We start from the raw sequence: 16,859 nt of genomic DNA, 5'->3' as shown, positions 1-16,859 counted from the left end.
TCCACGTCGGCAGTGTCCTCTGCTTCTGCTGAGGCCTTCCGGAAGCCGGGGGGTCGATTACGTCGCCGAGCTCAGCATCGCCGTGCCAAGGTGGCAGGGTCGAATGAGCAGGACGCGGCCCGCCCTGCTCAACGAGAGGTGAGGGAGCCTCGCCCCCAGAGGGCGTCCCCTCCTCCTCCTCCGCGCAGACAGGCTGATGGGGGTCGTAAGGCGCCGCCGTTCAAGAAGCGGCGGGCATGACTTCTTGAGGGGGAGTGTCCCTCGGATGCTTCCCCACCCTGTGCGTGTTCGGTGGGGTGCTCCGCTGTTTGTGTAAATAAAGCTGCTTGTTCAACTTATTTACCTTTGAGTGAGCCTTCATTGCGGACGGCCGCTGTAGGCCTGGGCATGGTTAGCGAGCGGGTTCCCCCCCCTCAGTCTCTGCCTGGGGACGGGGATGTCCGACTCCATGAGTCTGTGGCCTCTCTCCCGGTCGACCCTGGTGGGACGGACCGGGATGGGGGTCCGGGCAGCCTTCCTTTGAACTGGGCAGACATCTCTGTCCGTCCTTTGGTTAGGCTGGGTCAACTGGACTCGGATGCGCCGCCTGCTGGAGCCTCTGTCTCTGTGGTTACGGTTGTAACCGGTGGGGAGACGGGCGGCTCGCCTCAGGTGGCGCGTGTGTCGTCCTCTCCCTTTCGAGGTGGCCCCGCCTTGGGCGGGTTGGCTGTTCATGGACGGCCCTCCCGCGGCGGTCGGGGCAGAGGACGCTTACAATCGATGGTTGACCACGGCCCCTCAGCTGCGTGCTCGCCCGCTCTCTCTGTTCTACTCAGAGTGGCGTCGGCTATGCACTCTGTCGGGGTGGTTGGAAGTGACGCTGAGGAAGGGGTACGCGCTGCAGTTTCACTGTCAGCCTCCCCCGTTCTCGGGGATTGTGGAGACCGTCATGTCGTCTCCTGCGAAGGTCGCAGCCCTGCAGGGAGAGATTGCGGACCTTCTGGAGAAGGGGGCGGTGTCCCTAGTCCCGTTGGGGCAGAGGGAGAGGGGTTTTTACTCCCCATACTTCCTGGTTCCCAAGAAGACGGGAGGCATGCGGCCGATTTTGGACCTGCGCGTTTTGAACAATTGCGTGTCAAAACGGCCTTTTCGCATGCTTACGACGAAACGTCTCATGGAGTGCGTGCACCCCGGGGATTTTTGCGTCAGCATCGATCTGAAGGATGCTTACTTCCATGTCCCTGTCCTGCCGCGCCACAGGAAGTTCCTGCGGTTTGCCTTTCAGGGCCAAGCGTACGAGTATACGAGGATTCCGTTCGGGTACGCGTTGGCTCCCCGCACTTTCACCAAGTGCGTAGAGGCTGCCCTGGGACCGTTGAGGGGTCAGGGGGTCAGGGTTCTGGCCTACCTGGACGACCTGTTAGTTCTGGCGCACTCGGCGGAGCAGGCCAGAATTCACACGTTCCGGCTAGTGTCTCAGCTCACTCGCCTGGGCTTTGCGGTGAATTGGGGGAAGAGTGCTCCCCAGCCCTGCCGACTGGTGGTATTTCTGGGGCTCCAGTTGTCCACAGTCTCTATGAGGGCTCGGGTGTCTGAGGCGCGCAGAGAGACCATTCTGCGAGCCTTGGCACATGTCCAGCCGTCCCACATGGTGTCGGTGCACGCCATCATGTCTCTCTTGGGCCTGATGTCGTCCGCTCACGCAGTGGTCCCGCTGGGGATGCTGCACATGAGGGGTCTTCAACGTTGGTTCGCTCGCCAACGTTTGGACCCGGTGCGCCACCGGCGTCGGTTGGTCAGAGTCCCGGACTCTTTGGGGCGGGACCTGGCTTTCTGGGGGGATCCGCGCACTCTGCTCCGGGGGGTTCCCATGGGCAGAGTGTCGGTTCGGGTTCCAGTCTTCACAGACGCTTCTCTGACGGGCTGGGGCGGGACGTGCCAGTCGCGCTCGGTCAGGGGTGTGTGGCCTCCTTTGGAGCGTCACATCAACTGGCTGGAGTTAGACACGATCCGGCGCGTGTTGCTGCACTTCGCGCCGGCCCTACGGGGACGGGACGTACTAGTGTGGTCAGACAATCGCACGGCGGTCGCCTACGTGAACAGGCAAGGCGGGGTCAGATCTCTACCCCTCCACCTGTTGGCGGTGCAGATTTGGGAATGGGCTCACATGCACCTCAGGTCTCTAAGGGCTCTGCACATTCCCGGAGAGCTCAATGTGGGCGCGGACCTGTTGTCCCGGGGCGGCCCCCGGGACGACGAGTGGCGTCTTCACCCCGACATTGTGGCCGAGCTCTGGAGGCGCTTCGGGAGGGCGCAGGTGGACTTGTTCGCGTCCCGGGAGGACGCTCATTGTCCCCTGTGGTACTCTCTTCGAGCGCGGGACAGGCCCCCGTTGGGCGTGGACGCATTGGCTCACCGGCCGTGGCCGAGAGCCCTGTTGTACGCTTTTCCCCCTCTGCAGTGCATTCTCCCGGTCATGTCTCGGGTGCGGTCGGAAGGGCTGTCGCTCATCTTGATCGCCCCTTTTCGCCCGGGGGCCCTGTGGTTTGCGGAGGCGGCTCAAATGGCGGTAGGGACGCCGTGGCCGATCCCTCATCGCCACGGGGCGCTGTCGCAGGCGAACGGCTCGATAGGGGCGTTCCCGGTGCTGGGCCAGCCACTGCGGGCTTGGCTCCTGAGAGGGCCAGACTGCGACGTCAGGGACTGACTGCGGAGGTGGTCGCGACTATCCAGGGCGCGAGGGCTGCCTCAACGCTGGCTAGTTACTCTAGCCGCTGGGGTGTCTTCGCCCGCTGGTGTGAGGACAGGGGTGTGGACCCCCTCTGTTGTGACATCGGCAGTGTCCTGTCGTTCCTGCAGAGTCTCTTTGAGCAGAAGAGGTCCCCTGGCACGCTGAAGGTGTATGCTTGTGCTGTTTCGGCGTGTCATGAGGGTTTCAATGGCGTGTCTGTGTTTAGCCACCCCTTGGTCAAACGGTTTCTGGCCTGGTCCCGCCGTCTTAGGCCGGTGGTCCGGCGGACGTTGCCTCAGTGGGATTTGGCATTGGTTCTGGAGGCGTTGTGTGACACGCCGTTCGAACCTATTGACCAGATACCTTTGAAGGTGCTATCGCTTAAGACGGCCCTTTTGCTGGCTCTGACCTCTGCTAAGCGGGTCAGTGACCTTTGTGCGCTGTCGACGCAGCCTGGCTGTCTTACCATCAATGGCGATGGCAGCAGGGCGGTGTTGCTCCCTAACCCGGCTTTTCTGCCCAAGGTGATCAAGGCGTTGTTTCGTTCCATGAAGATGGTCTTGTGGGCGTTCTCTCCTCCTCCCCATGCGAGTGAGAGGGAGGAGAGGTTGCACCGTCTGTGCCCGGTCCGCGCTTTGGCACAGTATGTGCTACGCACGGCCGCGGTGCGGGCCGCGCCACAACTCTGTGTGTGTCACGGTGGCCCTAAGGTGGGTCAGCCGTTGTCGAAACAGCGTCTGTCTCATTGGTTGTGTGAGGCGATTGATCTTGCCTATTCGTCACGTGGTGTCCCTACGCCTATTGGGTTCGGGGCCCACTCCACGCGTGGGGTGGCGGCCTCGGCCGCACTGTTTAAGGGCGTGGGGGTGGAGGACATCTGTGCTGCTGCGTCCTGGGGGACACCGTCGCCGTTTGTCCGATTCTATTTGCGTGACATGGCCACAGGCACGTTGGCCCACTCTGTGCTCAGCGTGGCTGAGTCAGTGGTGTGAGCTGGGTCCGTAGGGCTACTGGGACGGCTCATGGGTATGGGCCCGTTCGCGGCTCCGGTATGCCTGTGCACTTGTGTGTGGGACGCTCGCCTTTGTGTTGATTGAGCGTCTACTGGGGCGCCGAGTCCGGGTCTCGGCGTGTTCTCTGGGCTGGCCTCGGACCCTCCAATTCAGTAGGGACTGATTGAGGAGGTGCCGGTTGGGTTGGTGTTGTGTGTGCATTCGGTTGAGGGCTGTGGTCAGCACGCAACCGTATGTGCTAGTGTGAGTCGGATGGAAGCGGCTCAGTGGCGTGGTGTCCACGCCTAGGCCGTCCTGTTTGGTGCTAATCTCTTTGTGAGGTGGGTGTCAGACAGGGAGTACATCTTGGGCTCGCTCGCTTTGCCCTAAACCAATAGGAGCGAAGCCCCTATGGGCAAAGCTTCACGATATAGAACGATGGTTACTTTCGTAACCCCAGTTCTATGAGTGGAGCGTCGCCCATAGGGTTCGGACCCTGATCTGTCACTGACTGCTTTTCTCATGAAGAAAGGTATGTCGGGAGGCTGATTGGGGTCTGTGCATTGCTTTTATAGCCATGGGGCAGGTGGCTTAGAGCAATGCTATTTGCATATTTAAATGTTCAGTGACTGCCGATTGGCAGAGAGGGTAAACCAATAGGAGCGAAGCCCCTATGGGCAACGCTCCACTCATAGAACTGGGGTTACGAAAGTAACCATCGGATTATTAGGAACACCATACTAATACTGTGCCTTCAGAACTGCCTTAATTATACGTGGTATTGATTCAACAAGGTGCTGAAAGCATTCTTTAGAAATGTTGGCCCATATTGATAGGATTGCATCTTGCAGTTTTGTGGGATGCACATCCAGGGCACGAAGCTCCCGTTCCACCACATCCCAAAGATGCTCTATTGGGTTGAGATCTGGTGACTGTGGGGGCCATTTCAGTACAGTGAACTCATTGTCATGTTCAAGAAACCAATTTGAAATGATTCGAGCTTTGTGACATGGTGCATTATCCTACTGGAAGTAGCCATTAGAGGATGGGTACATGGTGGTCATAAAGGGATTGACATGGTCAGAAACAATGCTCAGGTAGGCCGTGGCATTTAAACGATGCCCAATTGGCACTAAGGGGCCTAAAGTGTGCCAAGAAAACATCCCCCACACCATTACATCACCACCACCAGCCTGCACAGTGGTAACAAGGCATGATGGATCCATGTTCTCATTCTGTTTACGCCAAATTCTGACTACCATCTGAATGTCTCAACAGAAATCCAGACTCATCAGACCAGGCAACATTCTTCCAGTCTTCAACTGTCCAATTTTGGTGAGCTTGTGCAAATTGTAGCCTCTTTTTCCTATTTGTAGTGGAGATAAGTGGTACCCGGTGGGGTCTTCTGCTGTTGTAGCCCATCCACCTCAAGGTTGTGCGTGTTGTGGCTTCACAAATGCTTTGCTGCATACCTTGGTTGTAACGAGTGGTTATTTCAGTCAAAGTTGCTCTTCTATCAGCTTGAATCAGTCGGCCCATTCTCCTCTGACCTCTAGCATCAACAATGCATTTTCGCCCACAGGACTGCCGCATACTGGATGTTTTTTTCCTTTTCCCACCATTCTTTGTAAACCCTAGAAATGGTTGTGCGTGAAAATCCCAGGAACTGAGCAGATTGTGAAATACTCAGACCGGCCCGTCTGGCACCAACAACCATGCCACGCTCAAAATTGCTTAAATCACCTTTCTTTCCCATTCTGACATTCAATTTGGAGTTCAGGAGATTGTCTTGACCAGGACCACACCCCTAAATGCATTGAAGCAACTGCCATGTGATTGGTTTATTAGATAATTGCATTAATGAGAAATTGAACAGGTGTTCCTAATAATCCTTTAGGTGAGTGTATGCGCTTATGCATGCGAACATGTATGCGATTATGCACGAATATTGGTCATCATGCATGCTTGTGATTTGATGAGAACTGTTGCTTTGCTACGCTGTTCTACACTGTTGTTTGTTTGGCTCCGACTCGTACTTGGAAACATTATTGTATTATTATTATTATTGTGGTGAAAACCGGACATTTTGGTAATTAATGGCGAAAACCGGGACATTTTAGTGTTACAGATATTTGTCGGGACCGGGACACCCAGCTTGAAACCAGGACAGTCCCGGGCAAACGAAGACTTCTGGTCACACTAGCCTAACTAGCGTTAGTTCACTGGGAATAAAATTGATAACTTGCCTGTTCATTTTCAACTTTTTTGGAAAGGAAAGAAAAAGTTGCAGTGGTCTCTTATTTTTTACCGGAGCTGTATATACTATATTGTTTAAACAAATCTGCAAAATGTTAAGCTAACATTCTGTTTATACGGTCTTCCATATAAGGAAACAGACTCCAAGTGACATCACACACCGTTGTTGAGGCTAGGACCACTATGTCCATTGCTTAACACAGGCTGAAACTACATACATCTTTAATGATAAATCTGTAAACAATGCATTCTTAGATGGAAAAAAAAGGCATCGTTTTGAAATTTTACAACTAGTTAGTGAACTTTACCAATAATATTGACGATAGCATTACATTAGTATGGAGCAGAGCATGTGAGCGGAGTTGAGCGGGAGCGAGCGGGAGCGGGCGGATTTGGACAGAGCGCAGAGCGGCATTTTTAAAAGGACGGAGTGAGCGCCCTATTTCCCGCTGCGCTCAAACGCGAGTCTAAGCATTCTCAGTCGGGCCTGACCCAAAATCCATCTGTGTCTTGCAAAGTCATCAACACACAGTACAACAGACAATAGACAGTAGACATAATGGAGTTCAAAAAGTACTTTAAAAAATAAAATGACAAGTCATACAGGTGTAGTCTTAAAATAAAATGAACTAACAATGATAATGTGCTACAAGAAAACGAATGTGGAGACATCGTTTTTGTAAGTAAAGATTCATTTTGGAATCTGAAAAGACACATCTCTCGAAAACACGAAAGTGTGCTACGTGAACACGCTGGGAAGACAGCAATAGGTTAGCAAATTGAATACTTAACTTGTAACAAAGTTTAAATTAAATATAGTGTAATATTCAAACAAATTCGTTTTGTCATTCAAGTAGGCCTAATGGATTCGTTTTATTTAATTTGTGTCGTCGGTGAATTTGTATTTAATTGAGCGAGAGAAGGAGCAGCAGAAACAAAAGAAAACGGTTGAGGAATTCAGAAGTTTCTTCACTGTACGCAAAGGCCCAACAATAACAAAGGAGAGAAAAAGAGAGCTGGATGTAGCATTTTTTAAAAAGGTTGTGGTCTGAGCTAAAAGTGAAATCTACATGTAGATTTGTTTCCTTTTTTGGTGCGAGCGGGGGGAGATTTGAGTGGAGCGCGAAGCAAATGCGTTGAGCGCTGAGCGATAATGAGCGGAGTTGCGTGATGTGGCTTTGAACGGGGGAGCGGAGGGGTGAACAGTTCCGTGAGCGATGAGCTGAGATTCTCACCGCTCCACTCCGCTCATGTGCTCTGGTACGGAGCCCCTAAGGGGACATGAGTAAAAAAAAGTTTGTTGTGCTCATACGAAACTTTCATTTGCTCAGGCGAAACTTTTTCACGTGCGCACATTAAAGTTTCACGTGAGTACAAGGAACATTTGTGTGAGCACATGAAAGCCGTATGTAGCCTGGGCCACACTGGACACCGTGACAGCTGGAGAAATGACTACAGTACAGGAGTTAGTTGTACTATATTTTATCTAGGTCTTCATTATAAGGACATTGCTGCTTTGCTTGTAAATCGTTACCATTATATTGTTTCGATACGACGGATTTTAAAGTCTTGTAATCTGTTCCAGCGCAAGGGATACAGCGATTTGGATCGGGCAATTTCTTTCATTTATGAACAGTTACAAACATCTGGCCAACTCCACGGATATAGGTGGATGTACACAAAATTCAAGGAGAATGGATTAAACATAAGGAAAGAGGATGTTCGGTTAATTCTACGAGAATTCGCGGAAAATAACCTTGATGAATGCATTTACCACAAGCAGTGACCCAAAACATATCGGTGGCTACTACATGGAGGCAGTGGAAAGGTTGGATGGTTGTCCAAAGATTGTCTGAGGCGACCGAGGTACTGAGAATGGTAAAGTCAGAGACTGTCAGTGCTTTCTCCGTCGCAACATTCACGATGGCCCTGCTATTGACAGCTACATTGAAGGGACAAGCATGGCCAATCAGTGGATAGAAAGTTGGTGGGGCTTCCTCAGGAGAGAATGAATTGAGATTTACATCTGTCTGTTTGCTGATCTGAAGGACTGTGGTTTGTTCGACAGTGCATATTTGGACAGATGTCTATTTCAGTTCTGCTTCATGGGCATAATCCAGTACTGTAAACCTAGGCTGTCACAAATCACTGTGCGTCTGCTTGGCTGGGACTAAAACGCTTAAGTTGAAAAGCTTAACGTGGTTTAATGTACCTAAACAACGTTCAATCATCACCAAATTTTTCTATAATTTTGCTCATCATAACCACTGAAAACTGTCAAACCACCCAAAGTCTAATTATTATGGACATTATCTGACATTAAGCGTTTCTGCTTCACATTTTCAGCAGGCCAGCAGAGCAGCTGTGGGTTGACTCTCCACGGTTCTCATGGGCTTTATTTGTCCTAAGGTGAAAAGCTTAACGTGGTTTAATGTACCTAAACAAGGATCAGTGATCACCAAATTTTGAAGTTTTCAGTGGTTATGAGGAGCAACATGAGAGAGGAATTTGGTGATGATTGATTGTTGTTTAGATACATTAAACCACGTAAAAGCTTTTTCAAGTTAAGCATTTTAGAATGTCCCGGCTAATTAATGTGATGTTGCTCATGATTGCTGAAGCAAATTAGAAGGCTAAATTCATGCTGTTGGCAAGAGCATATCATTTGTTCCTGTGTTTGGATGTTGTGTAACCTACGGCATTCTGCACACTAATCTTGAAGCGACTTTGAGTCTGTGAAAAGCGCAATATAAATTCAATATATTATTTGTATTATTATAAATAATACATTTTGGGATATCCGAAGTATTACTGACAGGAGTTGGCGTTAAACTGTTAAAACAGAGCACAGCTAATGCGTGCAGGAATAATTTTTGTGTGATTTACGAGTCGTCCAGTACAGGTGCTGGTCATATAATTAGAATATCATCAAAAAGTTTATTTATTTCAGTAATTCCATTCAAAAAGTGAAACTTGTATATTATATTATATTAATTCATTACACACAGACTGATATATTTCAAATGTTCATTTCTTTTAATTGTGATGATTATAACTGACAACTAATGAAAATCCCAAAATCAGTATCTCAGAAAATTTGAATATTACTTAAGACCAATACAAAAAAAAGATTTTTAGAAATGTTAGCCAACTGAAAAGGATGAACATGAAAAGTATGAGCACGTACAGCACTCAATACTTAGTTGGGGCTCCTTTTGCCTGAATTACTGCAGCAATGCGGTGTGGCATGGAGTCGATCAGTCTGTGGCACTGCTCAGGTGTTATGAGAGCCCAGGTTGCTCTGATAGTGGCCTTCAGCTCTTCTGCATTGTTGGGTCTGACGTATCGCATCTTCCTCTTCACAATACCCCATAGATTTTCTATAGGGTTAAGGTCAGGCGAGTTTGCTGGCCAATTAAGCACAGGGATACCACGGTCCTTAAACCAGGTACTGGTAGCTTTGGCACTATGTGCAGGTGCCAAGTCTTGCCAAGAGATGAATCTGCATCTCCATACAGTTGGTCAGCAGCAGGAAGCATGAAGTGCTCTAAAACTTCCTGGTAGACGGCTGCGTTGACCTTGGACCTCAGAAAACACAGTGGACCAACACCAGCAGATGACATGGCACCCCAAACCATCACTGACTGTGGAAACTACACTGGACTTCAAGCAACGTGGATTGGGGGGTTGCGGTTGGTGGGTGTCCCTTTGGTTGATGCCTGGCAATGTGGGTGGATTGATTTCCTGCCTGTTGGTCCCTGTCCTGGGCCTCCCCCGGGTAGGGCCACAGTGTCGCCGGACCCCCCGTCTCAGTTCCAAGGTGTTACGCTGCTATATTATTGTGCTGGGGGATGTGAGGAATGCACTTTCTAACTTTTCTCAGTCACCTACAGTTTTATGAGGTCCTGGTCCACACCTGCGGAGTACCTGGTCCTTGTCCACCTGGTCATACTTTTGACCTTGGCTAAAATCAAATATTCTCTGGATTTAGCCCAGAGAAATTTATAAATTAGTCCAATTGGACTCTTAATATCTCACCCGGCACAGCCAGAAGAGGACTGGTCACCCCTGTGAGCATGGGTCCTCTCTAGGTTTTTTCCTAAAATTCGGCCTTCTTAGGGAGTTTTTCTTAGCCACTGAAATCCAACACTACTGTTGTTTGCTCCTTGGGGTTTAAGACCGAGTGTCTCTGTAAAGCACTTTGTGACAACTGCTGTTGTATAAAGGGCTTTATAAATACATTTTATTGATTGATTGATTCTGTGCCTCTCCTCTCTTCCTCCAGACTCTGGGAACTTGATTTCCAAAGGAAATGTAAAATGTACTTTCATCAGAGAAAATAACTCAGCAGTTGTCCAGTCCGTTTTGTCTTTAGCCCAGGAGAGACGCTTCTGACGCTGTGTCTTGTTCAAGAGTGGCTTGACACAAGGAATGCGACAGCTGAAATCTATGTCTTGCATACGTCTGTGCGTGGTGGTTAATGAAGCACTGACACCAGCTGCAGTCCACTCTTTGTGAATCTCCCTCACATTTTTGAATGGGTTTTGTTTCACAATCCTCTCCAGGGTGCGGTTATCCCTATTGCTTGTACACTTTTTTCTACCACATCTTTTCCTTCCCTTCACCTCTCTATTAATGTGCTTGGACACAGCTCTGTGAACAGCCAGCCTCTTTAGCAATGACCTTCTGGGTCTTGCCCTCCTTGTGCAAGGTGTCAATGGTCGTCTTTTGGACAGCTGTCAAGTCAGCAGTCTTCCCCATGATTGTGTAGTCTACAGAACTAGACTGGGAGACCATTTAAAGGCCTTTGCAAATGTTTTGAGTTAATTAGCTGATTAGAGTGTGGCAACAGGTGTCTTCAATATTGAATCTTTTCACAATATTAAAATTTTCTGAGATTCTGAATTTGGGGTTTTCATTAGTTGTCAGTTATAATCATCAAAATTAAAAGAAATAAACACTTGAATTATATCAGTCCGTGTGGAATGAATGTATACATTATACAAGTTTCACTTTTTGAATGGATTTACTGAAATAATATATTTTTTAATCATATTCTAATTTTATGACCAGCACCTGTAGATGGCGCTCCAATATAAAGAATAGTGTTACATTCTATGGTAAACTAGATTTTGTTATATATTTTATGTTAGGCCCTAAATTAAAAAATCACTTAATTTCTTCCCAATAAACCTTTTTTCCTGGATGAGTTAGATGAGACTACCCGTGTGTGGGATTCCCATGTCATCAGACCATCAAAGAATGACAGAGTGCCCAGTGGTCGACCCAGAGTCATGTACATGTTCCCTGAACTCCACAGAACTGATGACTGCATTTCCCCAGTGGAAAGAGACGATTTACAGCTTTGTCAGAGTAGCTGCACATTTCGACCATGTGACACAGACATCTACAACATCTGCAACCTCCTGATGGTTGAGTCACAATTGCATCTTTTGGCTGATGCTTATCAAGCATTGGATTTGTATTTGCACTTGAGAAACACCGTTTGACACTGTTAATTTGTCTGTTATCTGTATTATGAATCTTATTAATGTAGGATATTTTGCTTTGCCCTCACATCAGTCATGAACAGGGAAATATGGACACAAGCACAGCAAAGAAAGGAAGCATATGACATGAATGAGAAAGTTGTAATTTTAATTTAACAGTATCTTGGACATTTTGAGTATGTTTACCAAGTGAGGCTTCAACAAAAACAGCCACTGGTATTTGCCATTTGCCGAAATGTAAAACAAGTGAACGTGTGAAATGCGATATTCTGCAGTATTGTACAGTAATAACAGCTTCCCTGAAAATGCATAAAATAAATATAACCTAACAAACATTTATGCTTAATAACAAGTAAGTAAAAGTTTTACTTTTCTTGCATCTATTACAACAACTACACAGGACAGCAGACCTTTCTGGACACCATCACTGTCCAAACGTTCTAATTAACAGCAAGTATGTAGTGTATTTAACTGCTAAACGGAAATCTGCAAAAACACATGTCAGTACTTTACATAACAAACATTTATGCTTAATAAAAAAATAAGTAAAAGTTATTATTCTTTGTATTATTCTATAACAACCCAACAGGACAACATACCTTTCTGGAGCAGGTTACCTGAATGTACAAAAATAACTCAACAAATTAGATATTAAAGTTTCCAACAACAAATAAATGATGTACTTGGTTTTGATGGAATCTTTCTTTCAAGGACACTAATATTTTCCCTACAATTAGTACCAAATCATAAGTTAATTTGAGCAAACATGCTCAGAAATTAGCATTACCAAATGCCCATCACGACCACTCAGAGCCCAAGTGACTCCTTCAAATGTCTTGTTTTGACCGACCAACTCACCCAAAACTCGAAGGAGTGAATTTACAGTAATATCAAACAGAAAAAGCAGCAAATCTTCACATTAGAAAAACTGGAAGCAATTAATGTTTTGGCTGGATAAACAACCAAAACGATTTAAAGATAGATCAATTAATCAACTAATCGTTTTAGCACTAGATGTTTTCAATTTTTTTAAATACACTGTCTATATATTTATCTGTGACGATAACATTTTCACCCTCACAGCAGCTGTTTATCGTAAACTCTCCATTTGTCTCATTTGTTTGTCATTACATTTGACAATATCACTTTGGAAAAACAAGATACCATTTACCTTCTTATAACAAGTGAGCTACTGTGTTGTTTACCTCTGCATCTTAAATATGCAAATTTAACGGGATGCATTACAGTTTCTGTGTGCGAGATGTGAAAACTATTTATGCTCAATGTCTCCATAAATCCACGACAACACTGACATTCGCATTTATGGAAGTAAATGGAAGTGGAGTGTTGATGAGTTACCACCTCTTTGAAAAGCTCACTCAGCTGTTATCATCATGAAGCCTATTATGGATTCTACTGACACCCAAACATTGATGGTTAATAACATCATTTCTTACATCCATTATAACAACAAACATTGATTGTCAATAGGTATCTCATGTTTTAACTCCTTTTTAGGATTCACGTTTTTCCCACAGAAAAGTGAAAAGTGTAACTTTGTCTACACATTAGCCATTGTGAAACAATCACCAGACAGTAAACAGTCAAATTCTGTTCGAAATTCAGGGTATGTGCTGTAGATGCATGGTAACTCAAGTACTGCTCCACAAGTGTGTGCAACAGGCCTGCAACTTAAACCACACAGTTAATTAAAGGTTACTTCAATTTTGTCTTTGCACAGCACTGTGGAGCCTGTGCAGAAGCGCAAAAAGGTTTCTAGCTTCTTTTGGTCAATGCTTCTGACATATCATATTAGGTGGTGGAGGGCTGCCTGCTCCTGTGTACGCATTTGATTGTTTAATCATCTGTGCCACTTTCCTGTTGGTTGGTCGCTTAGATTCATAGAACTCCATTAGGCGGCCTTTGGTTATGGGAGTTGGCAAAGCAGTGTAAATACTGGACTGGAAACAATCAATAATAAATGTTGGCTCTTTGAGAAGAGCTTTGTGTGCCATTGTTACAATGGTAGCCCTTAGGTTATCTTTACAGGGCAGGCAGGGTGCACCCATTCGTGAGAAGAGGTTGAGTAATTCCTCCTCATCACTCTCATCCATGCTGCCCTGCATTGCTTTTTCAATGGATTGTCTCTCAGTCACTGACAGGAATCTGGCAAAGGACATCATCAAGTGTTCTTCATCCACTCAGCTGACTCCTTGGCAGCTGGCAAGAACAAAAGCTGGTGACAGTATGATAGGCATGATGCCGTGGTCCAAGTATCCTTTCAACCAGACTCTTCCTTCTCAGAATTGTCTGGTCGTAGTCTGTGAACTCTCTCTTCTTCCCCCTCACATTGTTCCAAGAAGTGTTCCCAGAAGGCTGAATACACCTCTCTTGACACAGCATCACTGTCCACAGCTTTCTCATTCATAAACTCCATTTTCAGATTAACATTCAATACTCTTGGTTCCATGAAGACATTAAGGATGTCATGAACTATGTTTACTCGCCTTAATTACACATACAAGACTTATTTTTCAGACTGATCTGGTGATGCTGTAAGACTGTTTGATGATGCAGGTCCATCATTCATTGTAGAATGCTGCAATAAAAATAATAATAATAATAAACAATTAGGTGAGATTATTGATTGATTAAATAAGTTAGTTTGTTGACAGAAAATGACTTACAATTAATGACTGACAATCCATGTTGACATTCAGTTTATCATACAGCAGAAATGATGACGAGAGAAGAAATACTATTTTCTGATTGGCAGGTAGATTAAGGGATAACGGCCGCCAAGGTGTCCTGTTAAACTGAATTAATGGGGGAGGGGGAGGCAAAGAACTCCCTGACGCGCAGCGCTTATTATACAGCTACTTTTGGTAAGTAGCCGTATAATAAACAGGATAATGTATTGTCCAAACGGTGGACAATACATTGTCCCTTACATAAGAAACTATATTTAAATTACTCAATAGGGACAATTAAGATGTTTCATCACTATCAGCAATAACTTTGTTCAACGCTATACCTGCATATTGTTGAGATCACAAGGATTCCAAGGAAGAGTGGAGTCTTCACAACAATCATCACCAGCACAAATTCCTCCAAACTGTACTTCAAAGTCTTCGAGAGATGCATGGATGGCAAGGGCAATTGGGGAATCCACCTCAGAACTGCACTGGTCTGCATGTTCATTTGACGCAAGCATTAAACAATCATCAGAAAGTGAAGGCATGAATTCTATGTCACTCATCTCACGAGGGACTGGTCTTGATTGCCTGGCTGGTCACCCTGTCTGATGGTAATCAAGCAAAAAAAACAAAAAACTGAACAAACAGAATTATTACCTAAGCTTTTATGTCTACCATAACATAATATGTCTTTATGGGGGGAAAAAATTCCATCCCTGACACAGAATGTGATTGGGGCAGCACAACATATCTCCGATTGGGTCATTAAAAATTTAGTAAGCTAATATCTACTGGAGCTTACTCTTTTATGAGTTTCTTGCACTGAGTCAGTAGGTGCCTCATCTGAATCAGAAGATTTCTCTGGGTGATCCTCTTTTGGAGTTTCAGTCCTCTTGTGATGATGTCTCCTGGTTTTGTTCTGCAGAAATCAGCAGATCAGCCATTAATGGGCTTGTACAACCAAGGCACACTCTTTCTAACCTCATCGTGAGTTGGCATTACAATAGCGAATAGATGGATGGGTGGACGGCCAGACAGCTTTGCATACACTGCCTACATGTAGTTATCTAATGCATAAACACAGACATACCCAGTACACAGACATAAATCAAGTTTCCATTCAATTCCAATTCATCCATTTTCTGTTTAATGCTTGCGGTGGAGGTTCTTCCTTCAATTTTTTCTCGAACCCTGTGCATCAGAGATGACTTCACTGTCTCACTGTTGTTCGTCAAAGTTCTTTGCCGACAAAATGCTCGAAGAGCAAGTCGGTCTCCATATCTATCGATATATTGACCCAGCTCTTCATCCGACATTCACGTCGATTTGAAGAATTCAAGGAAAAAGGCAAAAATATTCAAAAAAGCACATGCTAACATTATCTTAACGTTACCAGGGAGAGCTAGCAAAAGTATGCTAGTTAGTATTGCTAACACTAACAGTCTAAATTTAAAAGTAGACGAAGTATAGGCAATAGTCCAAAGTTAACATTGAAAAATAACATACAATGAATTTACAGGGAGATAACTTACTTTATCATCTTTCAGTTTAAATATGATATTGTCTGGTATATTTCGGCTTTTAAGGAACGTTTCCAACTCATCTTTAGCCGCCATCTAACCGTAGTTCTTTGCTGAAACTTTCATGTGCGCACATGAAAAGGTTTTGTGTGCGCACATGAAAGTTTCACGTGATCACATGAAACAAAATTTTAGGTTTTGTGTGAGCACATGAAAGTTTCACGTGAGCACATGAAAGTTTCATGTGAGTACATGAAGCTAAACTTTTTTTTTTTAAATGGTTATTACGTTTATTGCAGTAGCGCTATGTAAGCTTGTGAATTTAATTGAGACAGTTGAACAGAAGATTGTAATAATATGACAATACAATCTTTAACTTGAAAACAGTATAGTACCACACAATCTAATAATTAAGACCAACTAATTGATAATTCCAGTTTAGTGTATCTTACAGAGATGGTCAGAGTAACCAAGACAACATACACTCACCTAAAGGATTATTAGGAACACCTGTTCAATTTCTCATTAATGCAATTATCTAATCAACCAATCACATGGCAGTTGCTTCAATGCATTTAGGGGTGTGGTCCTGGTCAAGACAATCTCCTGAACTCCAAACTGAATGTCAGAATGGGAAAGAAAGGTGATTTAAGCAATTTTGAGCGTGGCATTGTTGTTGTTGCCAGACGGGCCGGTCTGAGTATTTCACAATCTGCTCAGTTCCTGGGATTTTCACGCACAACCATTTCTAGGGTTTACAAAGAATGGTGTGAAAAGGGAAAAACATCCAGTATGCGGCAGTCCTGTGGGCGAAAATGCATTGTTGATGCTAGAGGTCAGAGGAGAATGGGCCGACTGATTCAAGCTGATAGAAGAGCAACTTTGACTGAAATAACCACTTGTTACAACCGAGGTATGCAGCAAAGCATTTGTGAAGCCATAACATGCACAACCTTGAGGTGGATGAGCTACAACAGCAGAAGACCCCACCGGGTACCACTCATCTCCACTACAAATAGGAAAAAGAGGCTACAATTTGCACAAGCTCAACAAAATTGGACAGTTGAAGACTGGAAGAATGTTGCCTGGTCTAATGAGTCTCGATTTCTGTTGAGACATTCAGATGGTAGAGTCAGAATTTGGCGTAAACAGAATGAGAACATGGATCCATCATG

General features: G+C 45.7%; 1 protein-coding gene and 1 long non-coding RNA gene across 3 annotated transcripts; one reads left to right on the top strand and one right to left on the bottom strand.

Annotated features, from left to right (window-relative positions):
- The first annotated feature begins 712 nt into the window (after positions 1-712).
- Positions 713-3,702, top strand: LOC105026845. Its single transcript, XM_020049510.2, has 3 exons — positions 713-2,674; positions 2,839-3,081; positions 3,163-3,702. The coding sequence occupies exons 1-3, from the start codon at positions 713-715 to the stop codon at positions 3,700-3,702; spliced, it is 2,745 nt and encodes a 914-aa protein (XP_019905069.2).
- Positions 3,703-11,595: 7,893 nt separating this feature from the next.
- On the bottom strand, positions 11,596-15,916 carry LOC109616084. 2 transcript variants are annotated; one of them, XR_002197151.2, is made up of 5 exons: positions 15,697-15,916; positions 15,255-15,467; positions 14,967-15,083; positions 14,503-14,769; positions 11,596-14,067 (listed from the first exon to the last, which is right to left on the bottom strand). It is a non-coding gene; the product is annotated as an uncharacterized LOC109616084 (long non-coding RNA). The 2 variants fall into 2 exon arrangements; XR_002197150.2 differs by lacking the exon at positions 15,255-15,467.
- Between the last annotated feature and the right edge of the window lie 943 nt (positions 15,917-16,859).

This window comes from Esox lucius, chromosome 9 (genome assembly GCF_011004845.1).
Source record: "Esox lucius isolate fEsoLuc1 chromosome 9, fEsoLuc1.pri, whole genome shotgun sequence".
NCBI lineage: Eukaryota > Metazoa > Chordata > Actinopteri > Esociformes > Esocidae > Esox > Esox lucius.
This window is presented reverse-complemented; position numbering and strand designations above follow the sequence as displayed.